General features: G+C 46.9%; 1 protein-coding gene across 12 annotated transcripts in view; it reads left to right on the top strand.

Annotated features, from left to right (window-relative positions):
- Window positions 1-23,117, top strand: part of HFM1 (helicase for meiosis 1) — a 127,896-nt gene extending 104,779 nt beyond the window's left edge. For 11 of the 12 annotated variants that reach the window (XM_045028280.1, XM_045028284.1, XM_045028285.1 and 8 more), the window contains 5 exons: window positions 8,929-9,019; window positions 9,414-9,525; window positions 10,085-10,242; window positions 10,517-10,602; window positions 11,546-12,680. In XM_045028280.1, the coding sequence (XP_044884215.1) occupies window positions 8,929-9,019; window positions 9,414-9,525; window positions 10,085-10,242; window positions 10,517-10,583 (428 nt within the window). In that variant the 3' untranslated portion in view covers window positions 10,584-10,602; window positions 11,546-12,680. Of the gene's footprint in view, window positions 1-8,928; window positions 9,020-9,413; window positions 9,526-10,084; window positions 10,243-10,516; window positions 10,603-11,545; window positions 12,681-21,637; window positions 21,796-22,848 lie in introns of those variants that run through there. The other variant, XR_006581760.1, reaches the window with a different exon arrangement.
- The last annotated feature ends 2,775 nt before the right edge of the window (window positions 23,118-25,892 follow it).

Here is a 25,892-nt window from a genome sequence, read left to right as displayed (position 1 = left end):
AACGTCAAAGAGCTCAGAGTGATCCGCTTGGCATGAGGAGTCTTCTTACCGCACCTGACGGGCAAAGCGGTGAGAGTGATGGACAACACAGCCTTGATGTTCTACATCAACAGGCAAGGGGGAGCACGCTCGTCGGCTCTCTGCCAAGAGGCATTCTATAAGGGGGATTTCTGCATCAGCTACAAGATCCACTTGGAAGCTTGTCATCTTCCCAGCATCAGAAACATACTGGTGGATCACCTCAACAGGTTCTTCTCCTCTCATCACGAATGGTCGCTCCACCCGGATGTAGCCTGCATGATCTTCCAGAGGTGGGGATCTCCCCAAGTGGACCTGTTCACCACCAGACAAAAGAGAAAATGCCATTGTTTTTGTTCTCTGCAGGGTCTGGGCAAGGCCTCTCTCTCTCTGATGCCTTCCTCCTGTCGTGGTCTGGGAGCCTGATGTATGCGTTCCTGCTGATTCTGCTCATCAGCAGGGCCCTGGCAAAGATCAAGAGAAACAAGGCATAAGTTATTGTGATCACCCTGGCATGGCCATGCCAGCACTGGTTTGGCCTCTGCCCAACCAACTGGACCTGCTGTCTCAGGACCATGGACGTCTCATACATCCCAACCTCACCCACCTCCACCTCTCGGTGTGGAGGCTGCGTGGCTGAACCCGGAGGAGAGGACCTGCTCTCATGAGGTCCAACAGGTCCTCCTGGGAAGTAGGAAGCCTTCCACTAGAGCGACTTAACCTTGTCCTCTTGGTCAGGTTTCCCACTGGGCGTCCGAGCACGGTATCTCTCTGTCACGCTCATCCATACAGTTTATCCTAGACTGCCTTCTCCATCTGAAGAACCAGGGTCTGGCACACTCTTCAATCAGGGTGCCTCTCACGGCCATCTCTGCCTTCCACCCTCCGATCGAAGGTCAGATGGTGTTCTCTCATGACATGTCAGTCAGATTCTTGAGAAGCCTCGAGAGCCTCTTCCCGACAGTCCAGGCTCCTGTCCCCACAGTGAGACCTTAACTTGGTTCCTTCTAGGCTCACAGGCCCACCCTTTGAGCCGTTGGGCTCCTGTTCTCTTTCCCACCTGTCATGGAAGGTCACCTTCCTTGTAACGGTAACGTCGGCGAGATGAGTCTCAGGCCTGGTCCACACTAGGACTTTAATTCGAATTTAGCAGCGTTAATTCGAATTAACCGTGCACCCGTCCACACCAGGAAGCCATTTAATTCGACCTAGAGGGCTCTTTAGTTCGAATTCGGTACTCCACCCCGACGAGGGGAGTAGCGCTAAATTCGACATGGCTATGTCGAATTAGGCTAGGTGTGGATGCAAATCGAACTTACTAGCTCCGGGAGCTATCCCACAGTGCACCACTGTGTTGACGCTCTGGACAGCAGTCCGAGCTCAGATGTTCTGATCAGCCATACAGGAAAAGCCCCGGGAAAATTTGAATTCCTTTTCCTGTCTGGCCAGTTTGAATCTCATTTCCTGTGTGGACGTCGTGGCGAGCTCAGCAGCACTGGCAGCGATGCAGAGCTCTCCAGCAGAGGAGTCCATGCAATCTCAGAGTAGAAAGAGGGCCCCAGCATGGACTGACCGGAAAGTCTTGGATCTGATCGCTGTGTGGGGCGATGAGTCTGTGCTTTCGGAGCTGCGCTCCAAAAAACGGAATGCAAAGACCTACGAGAAGGTCTCCAAAGCCATGGCACTCAGAGGATACAGCCGGGATGCAACGCAGTACCGTGTGAAAATCAAGGACCTGAGACAAGGCTACCAAAAAATCAAAGCGGCAAACGGACGCTCTGGAGCCCAGCCCCAGACATGCCGCTTCTACGAGGCACTGCATGCCATTCTCGGTGGGTCTGCCACCACTGCCCCACCAGTGACCGTGGACTCTGAGGATGGGATAGTGTCGAGGGGCAGTTTCTCGGCGATGTTCGCCGATGGGGAAGATGAGGAAGGGTTTGTGGAGGACGAGGCAGGCGACAGCGGTTACAATACTGCTTTCCCCGACAGCCAGGATCTCTTCATCACCCTCACAGAGATCCCCTACCAACCCTCCCCGGCTGTTAACCCGGACTCCGAATCAGGGGAAGGATCAGTCGGTAAATGCTATAAACATGTAAACATTTATTTCTTAACAAAACAGGAATAAAAACTATATAAAAAGAAGGTCAATGCATATAGGTATCGAACAAAAATCCTCTTGGGACAGTTCAATGAAGCTCTCTGAGAGGTACTCAAAAAGCCTCCTTAGGAGGTTCCTGGGGAGAGGTGCCTTGTTGGGTGCTCCGTGGAAGCACACTCTTCCGCGCCAGGCCATCAGGAGGTATAATGGGAGCATCGCCTCGACCAGCATGGCAGCATAGGGCCCTGGTCTGTGCAGGGATTCACGCAGCATTCGCTCTCTGTTTGTCCTGGAGACCCGCCTCAGGGTGATCTCGCTCGACGACTGCTGCATCTAATTAGGGGAATTACTTTAATGTTACTATTGTGAATGCTTGACTTTTCCTTTGCATAACAATGACCGTCGTTTAACAGCCACGTGTTGTAGGCTGCAGAGGAAAAGCATACAGGGATCTTTCCCGGGGACAGCCGCGAGGGGCTGGAACAGGGTCAGACTTTATGCTTTCCAGATTGCCTGCAGCAGGAGGGCCCTGCTATCCATTAACTGTTAAGCAGCCTAAAGTTTCCGGCTTACCAGGCCTGGCTGCTACACGGATTCTGCTGTCCTGCCCCGCTTGTCCGATCTTCAGTGCAAGACCCCAGGCAATGAAAGCGAATGCCGAAAATTCGAACTTGTCCTGAGAGCACATGAGATTAGGTGCCCTGTATGGTTTTGTTCACAGAAACTGAGTAGACTGTGTTCAGTGTTCGCAAACATGTATCTTTGGAAGGAAATCACTTCCTTTTTCCCATCACACAGCTGCGGCTCTTTCCCGAACTGCCCCGGCATCCCCCTCACAGAGGCTGGTGCAGATTAGGCGGCGAAAGAAAAAGACTCGGGACGAGATGTTCTCTGAACTGATGGCCATCTCCAGAGCCGAGGCGGCACAGCAGAGCCAGTGGAGGGAGACCCTCTCTCAGCAGCAGCGCTCACACAGCGAACAGGAGGACAGGTGGCGGCAGGAAGACCAGCAGGCGACTCAAACGCTGCTTGGACTAATGAGGGAGCAAACGGACACGCTCCGGCGCCTTGTGGATGTTCTGCAGGACCGCAGGCAGGAGCAGAGAGCCCCCCTGAACTGTATCTGCAACCACCCTCCCCCGCCACAAAGTCCTTTTCCCCCCCTCACCCAAAATCACAAGAAGGAGGGGCGCTAGGGGCCGTGAAAACTGTCACTCCACCCCAGCAGAGCGCTCATGTACCAAACAGCTCTCATTCCCTAAAGTATGAGAATTGCTTGCCTTCCTGGCTCACCCGATCCCAAATCCCAGTTTCATCCCCCAACTGTGTAGTTGAGTATTAAAAATAGTTTGCTGTTCATTACTGTTTCCGTCATGTTTCTTTGCAGAAGACTTTGTGTGAAGGGTGGGGGAGGGGTTTGTTAATTGCATAGGACAGCCACCATTAACAGGGTACAGACATGGGGGCAGGATCAACAGCAGGTCACACACAGAGTGCAGTCACTAGGCACCCGGGTCACTGTGCGAGGTGTCTGCTGCCCCAGGTCAATCTGGGAGGTGTATGTTGCCCCAGGGTCCGAGCGCCTGGCATCCACAAATGGCAAGGCAGGCTGCCCTTACCATGCCCTTCCACCGTAGCCATGAACCTCTCCGATGCCCTGAGCCCCAGCCAGAGCCATCATCCACCCACACCTACTCTCCCTTCCCACACACCCCTCACCCCTTCCTGCAAACCCACCCCTTCCTGCACACCCTCCGGTAACCGTCCTCCCCCCAGAGACCGCTGTAGGAGCAGGAGCCTGTCAGTCCTCGAGTGTAGAAGCGGTATGTACATCACTGCACACCGTACCCACCACAGTCTGCGTCCCTGTTGTAACCCTTGAACGAGAATTCGTTAGTAAAGAAAACTTTGTTAATTAAAAATATTCCAATAACTTTATTTTTAAACGTCTGTTGGAAGGGGGGAAACCTGGTGAACGGGGTATGTAACCGCTGAAAAAAGACAATAGTAACTGAAACAGGGGCAGGTTCAGCTTCTCTGTAAAGAGACTGGACAGTCATAGGTTACCCTGCTCTCTGAGGAACCTAGCTTTCAAAGCCTCCCGGATGCACAGCGCTTCCCGCTGGGCTCTTCTAATCGCACGGGTGTCTGGCTGAGCGTAATCAGCAGCCATGCGATTTGCCTCAACCTCCCATCCCGCCATAAAGGTCTCCCCCTTGCTCTCACAGAGATTGTGGAGCACACAGCAAGCTGCAATAACAATGGGGATATTGGTTTCGCTGAGATCCGAGCGAGTGAGTAAGCTCCTCCATCTCCCCTTGAGACGTCCGAAAGCACACTCCACCACCATTCTGCACTTGCTCAGCCGGTAGTTGAAGAGCTCCTTGTCACTGTCCAGGGCGCCTGTATAGGGCTTCATGAGCCAGGGCATTAGCGGGTAGGCTGGGTCCCCGAGGATCACTGTAGGCATCTCCACATCCCCAACACTTACTTTGTGGTCCGGGAAGAAACTACCTTCCTGCAGGCGTCTAAACAGACCAGAGTTCCTGAACACACGCGCGTCATGAACCTTGCCCGGCCACCCGACGTAGATGTTGGTAAAACGTCCCTTATGGTCCACCAGTGCTTGCAGCACCATTGAAAAGTAGCCCTTTCGGTTAATATACTGGCTGGCCTGGTGGGCCGGTCCCAGGATAGGGATGTGAGTGCCATCTATAGCCCCACCACAGTTTGGGAATCCCATCGCGGCGAAGCCATCTATGACGACCTGGACGTTTCCCAGGGTCACCACCTTTGAGAGCAGTAGGTCAACGATTGCGTGGGCTACTTGCATCACAGCAACCCCCACGGTAGATTTGCCCACGCCAAAGTGGTTCGCTACTGACCGGTAGCTGTCTGGCGTTGCAAGTTTCCAGAGGGCTATGGCCACTCGCTTCTGCACACTCAGGGCTGCTCGCATCCGGGTGTCCTGGTGCTTCAGGGCAGGGGCCAGCAAGTCACACAGTTCAAGGAAAGTGCCCTTACGCATCCTGAAGTTTCGCAGCCACTGTGATTCATCCCAGACCTGCAGCACTATGCGGTCCCACCAGTCCGTGCTTGTTTCCCGGGCCCAGAATCGCCGTCCCATAGCATGAACGTGACCCATTGCCACCATGATCTCCACTGCGCGGCGTACCGTGCTTTGTGAGAGGTCTCTGCCACTCTGACACTTCACGTCCTCACCGCGCTGCCGGAGCCTCCTCGCCCGATTTCTCAGCAGCTGACTGTGGAAGAGGTGTTTGATAAGGTGCGAGGAGTTGACAACGGCCATAAGTGCAGCGATGATCGCAGCGGGCTCCATGCTCGCAGTGCTGTGGCGTCCGCGCCGTCACTGACCAGAAAAGTGCGCGAACAGAGTTCCCGCTGGCGCTTTCAAGGAGAGAGGGCGGGAGTGACGGTTGAATGATGACAGTTACCCAAAACCACCCTCGACACATTTTTCCCCCAGAAGGCATTGGGGGCTCTACCCAGCATTCCAATGGGAAGCGGGGACTGCGGGAACTGTGGGATAGCTGCCCAGAATGCACCGCTTCCAATGTCGACACTTACCCCGTTAGTGTGGACTCACAAATTCGAATTAGTGTCCTTAGTGTGGATACACAAATTCGACCTAAGTTAAATCGAACTACTCCTGTAGTGTAGACATACCCTCAGAGATTAAAGCCCTGATGTTAGAGCCACCATAAATGGTGTTCTACAAGGACAAGGTTCAGCTGCAACCACATCCGGCCTTTCTGCTGAAAGTGGTGTCTTCCTTCCATGTTAACCAGGACATCTTCCTCCTGGCGTTTTGTCCCAAGCCACACACCACTAGTGAAGAAAGGAGGCCGCACACCCTGTACGTCAGACATGCCCTGGTATTTTACCTGGAGCATACCAAGCCTTTCTGCAAGTCGACCCTGCTCTTCATTGTCAGAGCGGACAGGATGAAGGGCCTTACGGTGTCCTCGCAGAAGATTTCCAACTGGGTCACCTCCTGCATCCGGACCTGGTACGAGCTGGCACAGGTCCCACCACCGCCATTCGTGAGGGCCCACTCAACCAGAGCTCAGGTGTCCTTGGTGGCCTTTCTGGAGTACATTCCTGTCCAAAGTCCCTCAGGAGGAGAGGATCCAATTCCAAGTTCTTATTGATGAGGGCAAACTGGTAGCTAAGACATCATTGCAAGCGGCATGGACGTGGCGGACACCTCACCTAGATCAATGGCCACGGTGACAGTTACGAGACATGAATTGTGGCTCCACTCTTCGGAGTTCTCCAGGGAGGTATAGAGTACCATTGAGGACTTGCCCTTTGAGTCTCATCACTTTCATGAGGAGACAGATGAGTCATTACACCCATTAAAAGACTCAGGACAGTCCTATACATCCTGGGTAGTTGTACCCCAGCCCCAAAGAGGAACCAACACAAACAGATGTGTAAGCCAAGGCCTCTTCACCAGCCTTTCTGTCACCAGCACCTATATGAGACATCATGCAAATTCCAGAAAGTACAAAGACCAAGGTATGCATCCTCCTCAACCTCAGCCACTCAAACCCATCTGCTGTCCAGGGGTTACTGTTGATGGGAAGCTCTAGAACTGTATACCATTACTGCTGCCATTGCTTTCCCCCCATCCTCCCACAAAGTTTTGGTGTCCATCTAGTGTACTTTGCCCACAACTAGAGGACAATAACAGTGAAGAAGTGGGTACTAGATATCCACTCTGGCAACACTGCTGAGTTTCTTTCCCCTCCTCTGAACAAACCCCCTTCCTGGCCTCTTCTCAGGGATATCCTGAGGAGATCCTGTGGCAGGTGGTGGATTTTCTCCTCCAAAGGGGGTCTATAGAGTGAGTGCTGAGGAATGTCGGCTCCATATGTTAGGCATTCTATATTGAGAGGAGTAAGCCCTTCAGCAAAGTCTGTGTAACTCTTTGTAGCTGTAGCGGAAAGTATGAGAGCGCTACTGGTGTCATCCCAAAAAGTCTCGTCCTGGATAATGGCCTGTATCCAGGTTTGTTACAAGCAAGTGAAGGTTCCATCTCCAACCATTGTGACTGCTCATTCCACAAAAGCTCAGGCTTTGTCAGTGTTCCTCGCACAAATACCAGTCCAGGACATCTGCAGAGCCGCGACATGGTTGTCGGTTCATACCTTCATGTCCCACTGTGCCATCACCAGCAGACATGTGACAATCCCAGTTTTGGAAGAGTGATGTTTCAGTCAGCAGGTCCATAAACTCCAAGCCAACCTCTGAGGATACTGGTTGTGAGTCACCTAGCATGGAATGGATGTGAGGAAGCACTCAAAGAAGAAAAAATCGTTGCTAACCCTTTGTAGCTATTGTTCTTCAAGATGTGTTACTCATGTCCATTCCATGACCCACCTTCCTACACCTCTGTTGGAGTTATTGGCAAGAAGAAACTGAGAGGATGCCGAGCTGGCAGCACCCCTTATACCAGAGCATACATGCAGGGCTCCAGGGGTGCTAGAGAAGGTCTTATGGATACCACTAAGGGAAAAATCTCTGGCAGCTGTGCACACGGTGTACACACAGCTACACATCTCAAAGAATGGACATAAGCTACACATCTCAAAGAACAACAGTTACAAAAAGTTAGTAACTTTTTTTTCCTTCACAAAGAACCTCCAGTTATAGTTAAGTGTGGTTCCTATCTATAGTCCACCACCCACTCTTCTTCCCCTCTGCTTCGGAGCCTGTCTAGTTCATGCTAAAAAGAAGACCTGGACAGGTGTCCATCTACACCTCCTTTTATTCCCTCATTATAGAGAATGAGGGGAGCAACTACGCAGGCAAGGACACTACTTGCTAGAAATCTTGGGTCTCAGGTGCATGGAGCACCTGCATTCCACATGTGGCATAAGGATAGGGACCACACATCTCAGAGAATGCCCAGTTACAGGTAAGTAATCTCCATTTCCAGATTTGCTACTTGTGGTGAATTTTTGGATCACATTTTTGCCAGTATAGACAAATGAGGACCAAATTTATTATTGTTAGTTATTTTTATTACTGTGGCACCTAGAGGCTTCAACTGCAATTGGGGTTCCATTGTGCATAGACACTGTATAAACATATAGTACAACATATATAGTTGTTGCCCTGAAGTGCTTGAAATCTAAACAGCTAAAGACAAACAAAGGGTGGGAAGGGAAATGGAAGCTCAGAGAGGTAAAGTGACTTGCTGAAAATAACACAGCAGAGCTAGGAATAGAACATACATCTTCTGAGCCCCAGTTCAGGTCCCAATCCAGGGAACCACACAGACTATCAGTAAATTGATCCACTGAGGTCATGGATTTACACCAGCGGAATATTTGACTTTCAGTTTTTTCTATAGTGGTACAAGACCAATACTCATGGAACAGTAAGAAAGAAATACACCTCTACCTCGAAATAACGCGACCCGATATAACACAAATTCGGCTATAACGCGGTAAAGCAGTGCTCCAGGAGGGTGGGGCTGTGCACTCCAGTGGATCAAAGCACGTTCAATATAACACAGTAAGATTTTTTGGCTCCCGAGGACAGCGTTATATCGAGGTAAAGGTGTAGCTTTCAGAGGATATGTGACTCTTCAGGTTTGATAGTTTGACTGTTCCTCTCGACATTTTAAAATTAATCAAAAAGCCAAACAAACATTAAAACTTGATGAATATTAAAGTTCCTGTGTGAGACTATGACTTCTGGAATTCCAGAAAGGATTCATAAGAAGTTCTTTTGCTATTTTGTGACTATATTTTACAATTATCCTTCTAATATAGAATCTGGAAACACTTGCCTTCAAAGTACAATAGAATGTAAACCACTGTTTCAGAATTCAGAGAACAAAGTCACAAGTGACATTTCAAAAAAGTAAGTATAATACTAGTTACTATTCAGTTCAGTAAAAGCATTGTCTATATTTGAGGGACATATGTATCATTAAATTTGTATCAGTGTATCCCTGAGCTTTTGGGAAAGCTTGAGAACTAAGAAGCAGCAAAGAATCCTGTGGCACCTTATAGACTAACAGACGTTTTGCAGCATGAGCTTTCGTGGGTGAATACCCACTTCTTCGGATGCAAGCTAAGTAGCTCTAAAGTCAGAAGTTTGAACATTTAAAAAAACTACTTTAAATGGTTAATTTTTGAATTATTTTAAATAAACTTAGAAGTGGAGGGATAGAAATTGAAAGCACTGAACTTTGAGAAAATCATTTACGCTTATGCATAAATATCTAAATTATCCAAACGTCCTACATTTTCAGTTTTTGCATGTCACGAGATAAGTCTGGTGTTCATCTACAAAATTCTGCCTTTTCTACATTAAATGCACCATCAGAAAAGAAATTATCTGTACAATATGAAAATACGAGTACTGTAAGTAAAGATATGTTTATAACAGGATTTCTTGCAATGCAGTGAAGTGATTTTTTCTTTTTTGTGAACTTGTTTGCTATATTGGACTTACTCAGTTTTGCCATGTTCAGTTGTCTGTAGATATTTGGATGACTGGTGTGTCTATTCACATACATTTTTGCGAAAGCTATCTTAGTTGTTAAAATATGTTTATTCATCCATTTTTGGCTTTGTGTGCCCTTCACTTACAAAAAGAAATAGGACCTGAATTTTGACCATAGTTTCCATTGGAAACCATCAGTGTTTTGGAACTGATTTCAACAAGTCATTTGGTTTTTTAGGCTTTGATTCAACAAAGCACTTAAGCCCATGCTGAACATTAATCACATGTATATCCCATTGACGAGTGTAATCTCAATTTTATATATCAAATCTTTATTTTTAGAGTTTGGAATCCTATCACATTAAGCATAGCTTTGATTGCATGCTACTGTATATATTAAAGTTTATTAGAATATGGAAGATTGTCTTAAAATTAGTTATTTTTAATCATGTTTGTTTTGTAACCTATACATTTCAGTTCAGCTTTCAAAAAAGAAAACATCCAAATCCTCTACAAGAGTTGAAAAACAGAGAGTTTTCTCGTAACTCAGAAATAATCTCAGGTTCTTCTCAATTCATTGGAAAGGAGAATTTTTTTATTTGCAACAAAGAAAGGAAAAAAGAAATTGATGTCAGGTAATAAAAATAATTTGTGTATTCTGTTGTAGATTCTTATCCTTCAAGGTACTGAGCGCCTCAGGATCTTAGGCCATAGGCAAAGCTCTTCTTTCTAACTTACAAGTTTTTATTTTACTTGTCGTAATTAGCTTTTCATGCAAATAGACTTTAAAATTATTTTTTGGATACAGATCTTTCCTAGCTGTTTTATAAATAATATTCTAATTTCATGGTTTTTGGTATACAGTATTGTTCACAATTTAATTCTTTTGGTTTGCTTCATTTTCATTAGATATCTTTCAGACGATGAAACAAATGACATTAAGCCTTTTCTTGGAATATTTGATGGCATTTTCTAAAACATAAACAAGATATATCGTAAGTGCTGAAACATATTATACTCTCATTTCCAGAATGAAAACTTTAAATATAGTTAGAGGATTTTCTTTAATAGCTGTTCATTAATAGCCATCTTTGCTACACAGACTAGATAATGAAATTGCTAACTAATTTATTTACAGAATTCCATGTATGTTTTATCTTTTAAAAAATTATTAAAATCTTTATTTATCTAACTTGCTGTTTTTAGGATTGGAATGATAAACATATTTGGCAGTCTCTCATTAAAGGGGATGGTTTTCAAGCTAAGCATTTTTTGTATAAATCCTATGTAATTTTAGCATAAGAACAAAGATGCTGTTTGTAATATGCATGTGCTCACAAAACACATTTCTGAGTAACTGAAATGTTGTTCATTAACAAATTTCTTACGCTGTTTGTTTTTATGATGTCTGGTAGGTATCCCATTTTGACTGAATTTTTCATAATACTGATTTTTTTCTGAAACAATGAGATTTACAAATAAAAAGAAATAGACTGAATTATTTAATATATTCTGTACTCTATATTTTTCTAAAGCGCTATAAGCCTGTAATATATTTGTCAACATTAAAATGTTGTATAGTATTTTCCATGCACAATGTATCTCTGAATGCACCACAAGACAGTTTTTAAATATGTCCACAAAGAATGTCTGGAAGTAGTATTTGGGTGTTGACATTGCCACTTAAACTTATAAAATGGGCATTTATGCATTTTAAGTCTGATTTGTACATACTAATATTGGATTTAAACATCCTATTAAAGCACCAATGCTTGAATATTAGGCTTCCCAAATTAATACAGTTATGGATATATATAATATTACATAAAAATCTATATTAAGAAAATGTTACAGTTGCACTGTGTTAAACACTCAAAAGTAAGGAAATACCATTGTTTTGGTTTTGTATTTTTGATTTTCTTATCCTTCATAATTCAGTTTTGAAAATGTTTGAAGAATAAATCAAAACAGACCAGGAGAAAACACAATCAAGACAAGCAAACAGAAGCTACACAATTGAAAATCAGAGTGCAAAAACACTCCCATTTTGACAGACTGAGGATTTGATCCTATAATATGTTGAGCACTCTGAGTTGACAGCTTCAGTGGGAGTTGATAGTGCTTAGCGCCTAACCAAAATGAGCAGTTTTCTGATTTTTTTTCCCCTCCAATAATTTCTTTCCCTGGTTGTTGACTATTTTGGCCACATTTGCACATTGAGTGAGATATTTCCATTGAGTTGTCTTCAGTGGGGCCTAGATCTTAGTTGTTTGTAGGCTGGAAAGTGCTTTAAATTAGTATTGTCAATTTAGATTTATTGTGTAATAAGTGTTTTTAGTTTTGATTGTACATGCAATTACAGATTCCGATAACAAATTATTTAACTGAATTTTTAAAAAATCCAGCATTTTATGGAATTATGGTAACCTTCCTTGTTAGGAGACAGCCAACAGTAAGGGAAGGCAAAAGAGCTAAAACCACATATTACATGATAAATCCAAACTGACAGTGCCAATTCAAAGTACTTTCCAACTTACCAAACGTTAGAAAAAGATCTGGACCTCATAGGAAACATGGTAGCCCTTTCCTACAGAAGGAGATGATATAGGCCAATATGAAGAGCTTTTTGGTGAGCTGTGTGTGGTGCAGAACAAGGCCCATATTATTGCTCCTTTGCAAAATTAGATGTGCCTGTATGTGCCCCAAAATTGAACACCGCTTGAATTTGAGCCTTTATACTTCACCTACATTTGCTGGTTTTATATTGATAATATTATCTTGAAGATATTATCTTTGAAGTTACTCTCTTTTCCCCTTAAATTAAAGCTTACCCAAAGTGTAGGGGGTTAGTAATTATTATTGGAATTTTTACATCTTCAAACTGGTTAATTTTCTATAGCCAAATTTCAGATTTCTCCTGATAGGTTTTCCTCCCCATATGAATTTTTCATTTCATATGCTGTTCATCAGTAACCTATCCTCCATGTTTTGGGGAATATCATCAGTTTGTTAGTAATTCATGGTCATATTTCTTTTGATAGAAAAGGCTTTCATTTCCATTTTGGTGTATAGTCAGAACACATGGTAATAAACTCATTTTACTCCCTTCAAGACTATTGTGACTATTTTTCACCTCATTTATTAAATCACTTCCTGACTTTCTTTCCTTTCATAATAAATCAATATCTTATAATGTACTTAGAAAATAACAAAACTGCTATTGTTGTTAATGGTAACAGTATTTCACAGATCTCAAAAGAGGTGAAGCTTTTTTATACTGCAGCATCCTTTCGGTAATGCTGAATTTAGGGTAAAAAATAGAAGAACTTGCAGTATTTCATTAGATTGTTTCATTTGACACCATTCTACTTCATTATTCATTTTGGTTCTGTGACTCTTTAAAGTGTAATTTCCTTTCAAAAAAAGAGTTTGGAAATATTAATACATGCTGAAATGTTCCTAAGTCTCAAGAGAAGGAAAGGTTGTTGTTTTTTTAATATGCTGACATCCATTTCTGATTGTTCAGCTTTCTGATTTATAAATAGTTCTTCTTCGAGTGATTGCTCCTATGCATTCCAGTTAGGTGTGCGCGCCGCGCGTGCACGGCTCTTCGGAAGACTTTTACCCTAGCAACACTCGGTGGGTCGGCTGGGCGCCCCCTGGAGTGGTGCCGCTATAGCGCAGGATATATACCCCTGCTGACCCATCCGCTCCTCAGTTCCTTCTTTCTGCCCGTGACGGCCATTAGAACAGTGGAGCGCAGCTTAGCTGACCTCCACCTCCCTAGCTACTCGTAGTTTCTCTTGTTTAGTGTATAGTTTCTAGTTGTAGTTGACTTTATTTGTTTGTAGTATAGGATTTATTTTACAGGGGTTCGGGGTTTATCCCCTTCCCCTCACCCGGTGCCGGGTCCGATGCCCGGTCCACAGGGTTTTACAATGCTCGGCCGGCCACAAGCCGATGCCGACAAGAGATCCTCTCCTAAGTGCCTCGAGGATTCTCAACTGACAGATAAGTGCCGCATTCGCGGGGCCTTTGATCCTAGAACAAAGGGGAGCGGGACTTTCGTCTCAAACAGCTCCTGAGGGAGGCAGCTCTTGCTCCTCCGCTCTCGGCGCCGAGCGCTGGTTAGTCTTCAAGGAGCGCTCCCTCGGCACCGGTTCCCCGGTGCCGCCAAGGCCTCCCGGCACTGGCCCTCGCTGACTCCGACGTCCACTCGGCATGGTTCCCTCTCCTGGAGGATGAAGAGGCACAATATACTTGCTGCGTCTGAGCCGCCTGCTCCGCAGCCGAGCGCTATGCTCAGTCGGATCGCCCAACACCGAGGTCTGCCGCGGCACCGACATTATCCGCACCATTAACTCCGGCCAGGCAAGAGCCGTCGAGTCCGGTGCCGGAAAGCTCCCCGGTACGGACCGTGGTCGAGCTCGCTAAGACGCTGCGTCCGCGCCGCCTGCTCCGCAGCCGAGCGCCATGCTCAGTCGGATCGCCCGGCACCGATGTCTGCCGCGGCACTGACAGTATCCACACCGTTAACTCCGGCCAGGCAAGAGCTGTTGAGTCCGGTGCTGGAAAGCTCCCCGGTACGAACCGTGGTCGAGCTCGCTTTTCAGCGGCGTCTGAGCGGCCCGCTCCGCAGCCCGAGCGCTCTACTATGTCGGGCTGCCCGGCACCGGTGACTGCTTCGGCACCGACAGTATCAGCACCGTGGACTACGGCCTCGCAAGAGCCGTCGAGTCCAACACCTGAATGCTCCCCGGCGCGAGCTGTGGTCGAGCTCACTATTCCCTCCACGCTGGGAACATTTCCACAGCGAGGGAGTTGATGGCAAGGGCAGAGCCTGCGCTGCTTAACCCCCGGCATCGCCGGTGCGGGTTTTATGGTCTTTTGGCGAGCCTGTCTTGCTCACGCCACCCTGCGTCGGCACCGCAGAGCGGCACCGTCCCCGATCGCGGTCCTGCAGACGTTCTCGGTCCCGTCACCGATCGAGGTCCCGACGCCGCTCGTGGTCTCGGCACCGTTCTCCATTGCGGTACCTTTAGTACTCGCGGCACCGGCCAGCGTCACGTTCGCTGGCCCGGTACATTCGGCACCGATCCCGCCCCCGGCACCGCCCCAGGCACCGAGACTCCTGTACCCACTCCTGAACGTCGAGCCTCGCGCTCTCGGTCTACCGCCCAGCACAGCTCCAGTGGCAGGTCTCGTTCTCGGTACCGGTATGTCTCCCGGTACCGATCCCCGGTGCCGAGTCGAGCGACGTCAGTTAGAGAAGGAGACTCTACCAAAGGCTCTTCAGCTCCTTCAGGGCCACCCAGTCACGCATCAGTGTTGCCACGTGCGGACACTTCATATGCGCAGTACTCTCTTTTCCGATGTGCCCCCCCAGAGTCTTCCAGGAGACCTATCAGAGGTCCTTCTAGTCACCATGGGCGTACTGCCACGCCAGAGGCATACCGGTGCTCCCATCTCGCTCCGTTCCGTCGGAGCTCTGGGTGCCAGAGGCGGCAATTAGCCGTTCCCCCTGCGACCAGTACGGAGCAAGCCCCGGTTCAGCCACCGGGCTCCCAGATCCCACCGGATCAGGAGGTCGTCCAGGAGTGCGAGCCCACACAGGACCCGCTTGTCCCTGGCCTTTCTTCTTCCTCCTCCCCAGCTGAGGGGGGGCAGGAACATACTCCTCGGGCCCTCCTCTGATCGGAATGCAAGTGCATAGCATCATCCAGGGGGTACGAGTACCTAGGTACATCTAACCCCCCCCCACTCCCTTGTCGTCCAGTCCCTCAATGGGAAGGAACGCCATGGCCAGCAGGCACCAGCTCCTAAATCCTAGCGGGCTAGGCGACTGGTCTTACGGGGCCGTACGATGTACTCGGCGGGGGCCCTGCCATTTTGTGTAGCAAACTAGCAAGCCCTGCTTAGCCGCTACTACGGGTGGCGGTGGGCAACTTTACAGAGTCGGTTCTTCAGAACTCACGTCAAGAGTTCGATGCCCTCCTGGATCGAGGGAAGAAGCTGGATAGAGCTTCCCTCCAGGCCTAGTTGGATGCAGCTGACTTCGCTGCCACGACCCTGGCCTCGGGTGTGGCCACGAGGCGCATTTCCTGGCTCTGGTTATCGAGCCTTCCCTCGCAGCTGCTGTCCACTATACAGGACTTGCCCTGCTCCGGCAAAGGCCTGTTCTCTGAGAAACCTGGCCCTAGGCTGCAAAGCCGGAAGGGCAGCAGGGTCACTTTCCGCTCTCTATTAGCATGCACACGCCGGTGCTTAGCGCCGACCTTTCCGTCCCCAGCCTCACCGCTCTTACCCTGCGCCTAGACAAAGACAAGATTTTGCCAGCAGGCGTCACTTATCCGGTCGTGGGCGTCAATCAGGCCCTCAAGGTTAAGGTCCTTCTAACCATCCTCGTCCCTCTTAGGGACTCCTCTCATGAGCGATTCCTCTTGCAACAGGTGCGGACGCTCCTCTTCATCGGAGCTATACAGGAGGTGCCTAGGGACGGAACCTAATCCCCTAGGCGAAGGGAGGTCTCAGACATATCCTAGACCTGCGGGTCCTCAACAAGTTCATGCTGCGGATAGGTTCCGCATGGTTCCCAGGGGGACCGTCATCCCACCCTTGGATCCCAGAGACTGTATGCCACCCTCGATGTGACGGGCGCGTATTTTCATGTCCCCATTTCTCTTCCACATTGGCTCGTTCGAGGGACCTCCCAGCCCAAGTACCAGTCCTGTGGGTATCGACACGGACCTATTCCGGTGTCTAGGCCTGATCATCAATGGTAAAATCCACTCTGGTTCCCACACAGGGAATAGAATTCATTGGAGCCACCCTGGACTCCAATCTCACCAGAGCCTGCTTACCTCAGCCTTGGTTTCATGCGGTGGTAACAATTGTACAAGGTCTACGGACCTTCCCGGCAACTTTGGCTCGCCCAGGCCTAGGTTTCCTGAGTCACATGGCGGTCTGCGCGTTTGTTTCCAAACATACCAGGCTTCGCCTCTGTCCACTCCAATCGTGGCTCACCTGGGTGTGCCACCCGGGCAGAGATACCACCCTGGTCGTCTCGTTCCCCCTGAGCATCCTAGGCTCCCTCGACCGAGAGTCAGTGCCCTCCCTGGTGTATCCAGGGATGCTGTTCCATTCACCCCTCGGGGTCCCTCATGACGGACACCCCATCTCTCGGATGCGTGCTCACCTGGGTCAGCTTCGCACTCACGGCCTTTGTTCGGCCCAAGAGCTGGCCTTACGCATCAGTGTCCGAGAGCTGGGAGCAGTCTGCCTTGTATGCCAGGCTTTTCAGCTGGCGGATCGCCTCAGCAGATCCTTCCGGTCTCACAAGTGGTCGTTCCCTCCGGACGGTATCCATTCCGTTTTTTGGAAGTGGGTCTTTCCCCGCATAGCCCTCTTCACTCCCGCGAGAGCGAAAACAGAGAGAAGTCCTCCTCATTCCAAGACCTCTCCCCGGGCTCAGTCTTGGAGAGGTTTTTGATGCCATGGATGAGCCATCGGCTGTCCAATTTCCACCGTTCCCGCTGGCTTGCAGGGCCCTGCTAAAGCTCCGCAGGGGCAGAGCGCACCTGATCATGATCGCTCCAGCGTATCCCAGGCAGCACTGGTACACCAGGTCGCTACCCCTGTCGGTAGCCAACCCTATTTCCCTACCTCTTGGCCCAGACCCCATTTCGTGGGATCGCAGCAAGCTTCACCACCCAGACTGGTATCCCTGCACCTCACAGCAGGGTTGCTGTGTGGCTAAACCGATCCGAATTACATTGTTCTGCCTCGGCTCTGCAGGTTTCTCCTGGGTGATAGGAGATCCTCCACTCGGTTAACGTATCTGGCAGAGTGGAAGCGTTTCTCCTGCTGCTACGAAACGCACAATGTTTCTCCCGCCGAGGTCCCGATCCAGTCCGTCTTGGACTACCTCTGGTCTCAAACAGCAGCACATGGCGCGGCCCTCATTAAGGGCACTCTTGGCAGCCATCTCTCCCTTCCACCCAGCGGGGAGTGGCCGCTCCGTATTCTTACGCCTTGTGGTTTCTAGATTCCTCAAGGACTTGGAGCGTTATACCCCCCCGGTTGGCCCCGCCACAACCTGGGTCTTCAACCTGGTTCTCGCCAGTTTTATGATTGCCCATTCGGGACACTGACGACATGCTCGCTGGCATACCTGTCCTGGAAGGCAGTCTTCTTTGTAGCCTTTCCAGACGAGTCTCCGAGCTTCAGGCGCTCGCGATGGACCCACGGTATACTGTGTCTCTCAAGGACAAGTGCAGTTGTGACCATGTCCGGCCTTCCTCCCTAAAGGTGGTGTCAGCCTCTCATATCATCCAGGATAGCTTCCTTCCGGTCTTCTTTCCGAAGCCACACTCATCGCAAGGAGAGCAACAATTGCCCTCCCTAGACGTCCGTAGGGTGTCCGCAATCTATATCGAGCGGACAAAGCCCTTGCGTAACGCCCCCGAATCTTCATCGTACTGGCATACCGGACGAGGGGCATACCTGTGTCCTCCTAGAGGATTTCATCTTCGATGACTGGTGCATCTGCGCCTCCTGTGTTTAGCCCATGTTCCATGGAGCCTCCTTACTGCACATTCCACCAGGGCTCAGGCTTCCCTGCTGCCTTCTTGGCCCACATACCCTTTCAGGGGATGTGTCATGCAGCTAGTACACACCTTTGCCTCATTGGCCCAAGTGTCCAGAGATGATGCAGCCTTTGGCACAGAAGTTTGCATTCTGCAGCATCTAACTCCGACCCCTCCGCCTACATAAGGCTTGGGAATCACCTAATTGGAATGCATAGGAGCAATCACTCGAAGAAGAAAAGACGGTTACTCACCTGTAGTAACTGTTGTTCTTCGAGATGTGTTGCTCCTATCCATTCCAGACCCGCCCTCCTTCCCCACTGTCGGAGTAGCCGGCAAGAAGGAACTGAGGAGCGGATGGGTCGGCAGGGGTATATATCCTGCGCTATAGCGGCGCCACTCCAGGGGGCGCCCAGCCAACCCACCGAGTGTTGCTAGGGTAAAAGTCTTCCGAAGAGCCGTGCACGCGCGGCGCGCACACCTAACTGGAATGGATAGGAGCAACACATCTCGAAGAACAACAGTTACTACAGGTGAGTAACCGTCTTTTGCAATACCTGACCAAGATCAAAGGTGATAAACATAGGATTAGTAGGTCTTCTCAGCAGTATTTAGTTCACACTAGCATGCAATAATTCCTTTTTAAAGCAGATAAAGGTAGAAGGAATGGGTTTGTTGCAGTATCAGCAAAATTTAGTCAAGTCTAAGTAAAAATTATCTTACAGTGTACATATCAAATGTGCTGGTAGTCATGAAAAAACACTGGACTGCTTATAGTAAATACACAAGTCTACTTCAAGAACTTTTAAGACTGCCACGGTCAATATAGGTGGTGGCATAAGTGCTGGTTTAACCTGTCTTGCTGAGCCAGGCTCTTAAGCCTCCTCCAGCACACACACAGGCAAGGCCACACCCGACTGCAGAAAGACAGACACTGAGATCAGCTCTGGGAAGACTCACCTTAAGACTGACCCAGCACTCAGGTGCCCACCTCACCTGGAGTGCAGACCCAAAGGTATATTGTGAAATCCGCCCCCTCCCTCAATGTGGAGGAAGGTATGCATAGCCTCTTCCGCCTCCCTCCCATTATGATATGCACAAACTGGATTTCAGAATAAACAAAAAACAAATTTATTAACTAGTAAGAGTAGATTTTAAGTGAGTATAAGAGAGAACAAACAGATAAAACAGATTACTAAGCAAATAAAACAAAACATGCAAACTAAGCTTGATTCACTAAAGAAACAGGTTACAAAATGTAATTTCTCACCCTAAATATTGCCACAGGTAGATTACAGAAAGTCTTGAAAGGCATCTGCACTGACCTGCAGTTTGAGATTTCCGGTATTTCCACTCACAGACTGGACACCCTCCCAGCCTGGGTTCAACCCTTCTCCCCTCTGTTCAGTTCTTGCTTCCAGGTTTTTTCAGTGTCTCTTTGGGTGGGGAGGCAGAGGAGAACTCCGATGATGTCACTCCCCTGCCTTATATAGCTTTTGTGTATGGTGGGAACCCTTTGTCTTCTAATGGAAAAACACTAGCATTCCAAGGGGTGGGTCCAGTACTAGGTGACCCAGACCCATGTCTCTGCAGGGCTGTGGCAGCCGTTACTCGTATACTGTCTGGAGCATCCACAGGAAGACTAAGCTCTTTCACAGTCCATTGTCTTTGCTAATGGGCCATCAGCCCTGTCTGGCTTTTCCATTGTTGTATCTGAAGGACTAGTTGTGGGTGACACCCAAAGTAGCATATTTAAAATACAGATACATGGTCAATATTCCTAACTTCAGATACAGAAATGATACAAATTGGATAATCACATTCAGTAAATCATAACCTTTCCAATGATCTCTTACATGAGCCATCTTGCATAAAGTATATCTCTGTTATGTCATATCCATATCATAAGCATATTTTCTTAAAGAATATGGAGTGTGACATCACACGGGTCACATCTTGAATGATGCATTGGAGCTGCTCAGAGGTCTGAGATGACTTTTCAGAAATTTTGCTGTTTTGTTTTCATGAGCAGGCATACTTTGCCAGTATGTAATTTGCCATGATATGGTCTCTTCTTTTGAGACTACTGAGCACCATGCTAAATGTACTACACCTATGAAGTATCCTGTTATATCTTTGTTAAAGTGAATAATTAAGACTCCAGCTCACATTCTGCCTTCACATACACCTCATGTAATCCTATTTAAGTAACTGACACAGAAATCACCATGTTAATTCAATAGAAATCTTTTATAGAGTACTTTGATCTTAAATTATTGCTTATCTTGTATCTGGAACTATGGCAGGAGTATTGACAAATGCTATATATATTTTTTTCTCATACTGCAACATGGCAAGCATCTGTTTAATTTGAAAATCACTAATATCATCAACTTCCAATTACATAGTGCCTTTCACCCTAAAGATTTTTACACACTATTCACTTTAAAATTATCTCATCTACTTGTGAACTGCCGCCACTGCTGGAGTGTAATGCAAGTAGCTGTTTCACAGAACACAGGACAGTAACTGAAGAATAATCTTATATTCATTTGATACTGAATGTGGATTTTAGATAGGTAAAATATAATTGTCTGTATTGGAATTAAGCAAGGATATAGAGATTAACACCTTTTCTTACAAAAAGTGCACTGTTGTGTTAAGTGTTGACAAATGGACCTTGGTGCCACACCTTATCAAAGGAGACCACCTCCTCCAGCAGCAGTTTTCTCCCACCCCATGGTTTGTTATGCATTGATTCAGTAAAAACTGATTAAAACCTAAACATCAATATACATACTGATATAGCCTGCATTATCATATCTGAGCATCTGATAAATTAATGAATTTATTCTGACCACACCCTGGGAAGTAGGAAAATATTATCCCTGTCTTGTAGATTTTAACAGTATGGCTTGCCCTTTGGGCTAGAGAGCCTATTGCTAAGGCAACCTGATTACAGCATTAGCTCTACCTGGGGGAATCAGACTGCAGTAGAGAGGGGAAGAGTCAGGCTTTTAAGTGATGGCAAAACTTAGATAAGGAAAGAGCCAGGCAGGAAGCAACCTCAGAACAGTAAGGAAAGCTTTCCAGGCAGGGAGTCCTGGAGGGACACTGACTAAGCAGGGATGAGATGAAGAGATGCAGAAGGGAACTTAAGGGGCTGGGTAGGAGGTGGCCCAGGAAAAGTATCGCACAGGTAAAGGAGCAGGCCAGATCTAACTGTTGAGTATAGGGCCCTGGGCTGGAACCTAGAGTAGAGGGTGGAATTGGGTTCCCCTATTAGCCCCATGGAAGGGGGCATAGAAGCCCATCACAAAGGTTATCCAGCCCAGTGGAGGGGGCTGCAGGTTAAGCCCCCAAAGTAGGCTAGGAATAGACCCAGTGATGGTCGGAGGATTTTGTTTGTTTTAAAGACATATTTAGGACTTTTATGTTTGGACAGTCATGACTCTGGAAGATGCTGACTTAAGTCTTAAGACAATGACCCAGCTGGAGGACTAAGTCCCTGCAAGAGAAATTGCTGTAGCGACCATTGGCATGGGGTGTTAGAGAAGTGAACAAGCTGCTACACCATGCCTGGCCACAAGGAGGCCCATAGCAGTAAGTAAACTCTGGGCTTGGCTACACTTACAGTTTGCAGCGCTGGTAGTTTGCAGCGCTGGTCATCCAGCTGTGTAGGAGCAGCGCTGGTGTGTGGCCACACTCACAGCTACCAGCGCTGGTGTGTGGCCACATTTGCAGCATTTCCAGCGCTGTTGGGAGTGATGCATTATGGGCAGCTATCCCAGCATTCAAGTGGCCGCAACGTGCTTTTCAAAAGAGGGGGGTGGAGTGGGGTCTAGTGTGACAGGGAGCGGGGGGAAAGAGAGAGTGGATTTTTGGAGCCAACACTGTGTGTTAGCTTCCTGACTTGAAAAATCAGAACATTTTTCCGACCCCTTAGTCTTAACTCTTAATTGCAAACAGCATGCAGGCAACACGACTCCCCGCTGTTTCCCTGCCTGCCTCTCATTTGATTGTTTACAGCCAGGTACAGATGATCACAGCAAACAGGAGCTGTGTTTGTTTTTTAGATAGCAGCAGCAACGGAGGAGCTCCACAGAGCTCATTCACAACAGGGAGGAGGATCTCATTTGATTGTTCACAGATTGATCACAGCAAACAGGAGCTGATAAGCAGCTCCGGTAGAAACGGGGAACTCCGGAGGTTCACAACAAAACAAAGAGAGGCTGCATAACAAAACAAAGGGAGTAATTTAGTTTAAAGCATTCTGGGATATCTCCTTATTCCCTGGAGGCCAATAAAAGCGCTGGTGTGTGTCCACACTTGATGAGCAGCGCTGGATCACCAGCGCTGCAATCACTACACCCCAACCTGGCCAGGTGTACAGCCAGCGCTGCAGCCAGGGAGTTGCAGCGCTGGATGTGCCTTGCAGGTGTGGACAGTTACTAATTGCAGCGCTGGAAAGCCTCTACCAGCGCTGCAACTTGCAAGTGTAGCCAAGCCCTCTGTTAAACAGATAAAGAGCTGAGGCAAAGGCCAGTTAAGCAATCTACCCAGTGTTACACATGGAGCCTGTGCAGAGCTGGCAACTGAACCCAGTTCTCCTGCAGCCCAGTCCAGTGTCTTAAGCATGCTAACCTTTCTCTGTAGAGGCTGGCCTAAAGCCCAGGGAGGTCAAAGGAAAGACTCAGCTGACTTCAGTGCACCTTGGATCAGACCCATACTGACTCACCAGTGGTAATTCCTACAACACTTCCCTTCTGCATATTGCCATGCCTGATCCTGCTTTGCTTTTGAAATCTGACACAAACAAAACCAACCATAGAATGGCTACATCCTTACTAATGTCACTACATACAACTTTCCTACAGATATTATGAGAGATAATAAAAACGCTAATTAAATGCAGCAGGTGTAATAAGGGCAATTTTACTAAGCTACTAAAAATAAAATACGAGCTTGAAATAATTTTTTTTGTCTATAATGTAAGTATTTTGATTTATTTCTAGCATAGAAATGTAGCATGAAATGAATGACTGGGCTTGGATAAAAGGGATAGAATAACTAATTCTCCAAGGATTCAAGAGAATGCTATGGTCATTATTCAAGGGAAGATTCTATGTAACTTGCATTATAACAATACTGCTTCCCATAATAGAGTAGTGAAAGAAAAATTCAATATGACAAGATGTCAAATTTTACTATCTTACCAGTTTGAGAAACACATGCTGATACCTGCTTTTAATTTAACTTCAACTTCCATATGTGCCGTCTTGTCCTGTCAGATATATTGGTTTCCAAATAAAAACTAAGGTTGACAATAGCTGCACCTGAATATGAAGAAAACGGAAAAGAAATCTACAGCATGCACTTGAAAAGCATGATTCTCAAAATTGTTAGTGCGAGAATGTACTTAGGGCTAAATTCACAAAATGATTTAGGTGCTGAACTGCCATTTCTGGTGCCCAAATCCCAGAATTAGCCCCCCCCCAGGATTCACAAAACCCCTGCTCAATTGCCCCCAAACACTGTAGGTGCCTAAACTCGCTCTGTGCCTAAGTTTTGCAGTAAAAGTTCCATAGGTGCCCAAGTTCCTGCTTCTGGGTATGTGCATTGCTTTCTCTTCCTAGACATCTAGGCATCCATCTCCTGCCTAAGTCTCAGAGTGATCAACAGACTGGAGGGAAGACAGATGTTCTGTCTAACTCACCTGCAGTATCCAATCTGGTAAGTAGGCTCATCAGAACTCACCTACTGGATCAGGCTTGGTATGCGAACTTGCTCAGAACGGTTGGGTTGGGTTCGGGAGAGGAGGAGGATCTCTCTCATAACTGTTAGCCCAGTGGTTAGCGTACTCACCTGGGAGACCCCTGGTTGAAGTCCCCCCTCTGCCTGAAGGAGGGATAAGGGATTTGATCTGTCACCTCTCAGGTGAATGCCTTAACCACTTGGGCGATGAGATATTGTGATTGGGTATCTTTCAGTCTCTTCTGTTGATGCCGTTCCACTGTGAATACATAATAAGTCCTTGAGAGACTGACTTTGTATCCAGTGGTTAGAGCTCTCATCTGGCAGATGGGAGACCCAGGATCCATTCCCTCTACTCCACTCCTAAATTCCTTTATCAGAGGGGTAGCCGTGTTAGTCTGGATCTGTAAAAGCAGCAAAGAATCCTGTGGCACCTTATAGACTAACAGACGTTTTGCAGCATGAGCTTTCGTGGGTGAATACCCACTTCTTCGGATGCAACATTCCTTTGTGACTATAGCCCTCAGGGCTTATACATGCTGCCCATCAGATGTTTGTATGTTTATGCATATAATATAATCTGTGAATGCAGTGGGATGTGCCATTTTGATCATCTACCTGCATCTCGTATTTAGTTTTTAATTATTATTTTGCTTACATACTGTTTTAAACATTTTAATGGATTAAAATTACTTTTTTACTTTATTGTAACTGTAGCAAGTTGCAAACCAGTTGTTAATGTAATAAGGGGTATGGATAGCAGGTAGGGTTGCCATGCATCATGTAAAATCAGTTTCTGGGCTTAAACATATGGTGACATGATAACAGGATCCAGTCCAGAGTGGTTTTCTACATGCTGCATGTGGCTGACATGTAATGACTTGTACAGTGCAATTCTTTTTGTCAGCATTAAATGACACTTCCTACTTTTACTCAAGGATTTAAAAAAATATTCCTTAGTGTAGGAAGGAAGGCAAAATAAATCCTGTTCAACAGAATAAGGATGCTTTATTTGGATAAATGAAAGTGTTTCTTTTATAACTGTAAAACTTCCTATGAAAGTATTAATGTAAATTTCAAAATAAAAAGAAGCTTGTAACTGCAAATGAATATGATACATTTGCTTCTCCCCCACCCTATTTAGAGGCAAAACCTATTTATGAGGCTTTAAGCGCAAATAATTCCCATGGCTTCATTGAAGAAACAGCTGCAGAATATAGTCTCATTTGCATATAAATGACACGATTGCAGCTCAGAGAGGAATATTGAAAAATTCACATTGCTACAGTGAAAACCTGAATGTATTTTTTTTTAAAACTGCTACATGTTGATGTCTGTCTGATCACACTTCCAATAGGATTCAGGCTGTATCAGTTTTACCACTATAAGATTCTTGAATTTTTAAATGTGAACTTATTAAACTATTACTTTTTAAAATAGGTTAAAAAAATTTAGGTCAGCAATCTAAACCGTTTATAAATGGTCTGAATATTCAGTAATCCAAGTGCCCAACCACAAACCATGCACTTTCTTTATCTCCAGTACTAAAATCCTGTGATTTTGGGGAAAATACTACTGTTTAGATAAGATGAAAGAAGTCCTACCAACTACCTCAGTCATTTCACAGGCCAAATTACTAATGGACAGAGTGATATTCATTTTAATACCCCCCCCCAAACAATTTCCAGAGCACATAATTGTATCTAGGATATGATTGTTCTCTCTAAAAATTTCCTCCACGCAGGGCCAACAGAACCTGGTGAGATGTCACCCCTAAACAAAAATCCAGTTTCAAAACTAAAGCTATAAATATTTGACTATACAAGCCATCTTATTCCAGTTGTTCCACAACCCCATCACCAATACATTAAAACAAGTTGCAGAATAATATCTATAATTCTAGGTGGAATATTTTGCATGCTGTTTCATTGACAGGTTTCAATAAC

This window comes from Mauremys mutica, chromosome 8, assembly GCF_020497125.1.
Source record: "Mauremys mutica isolate MM-2020 ecotype Southern chromosome 8, ASM2049712v1, whole genome shotgun sequence".
NCBI classification, from domain to species: domain Eukaryota; kingdom Metazoa; phylum Chordata; order Testudines; family Geoemydidae; genus Mauremys; species Mauremys mutica.
This window is presented reverse-complemented; position numbering and strand designations above follow the sequence as displayed.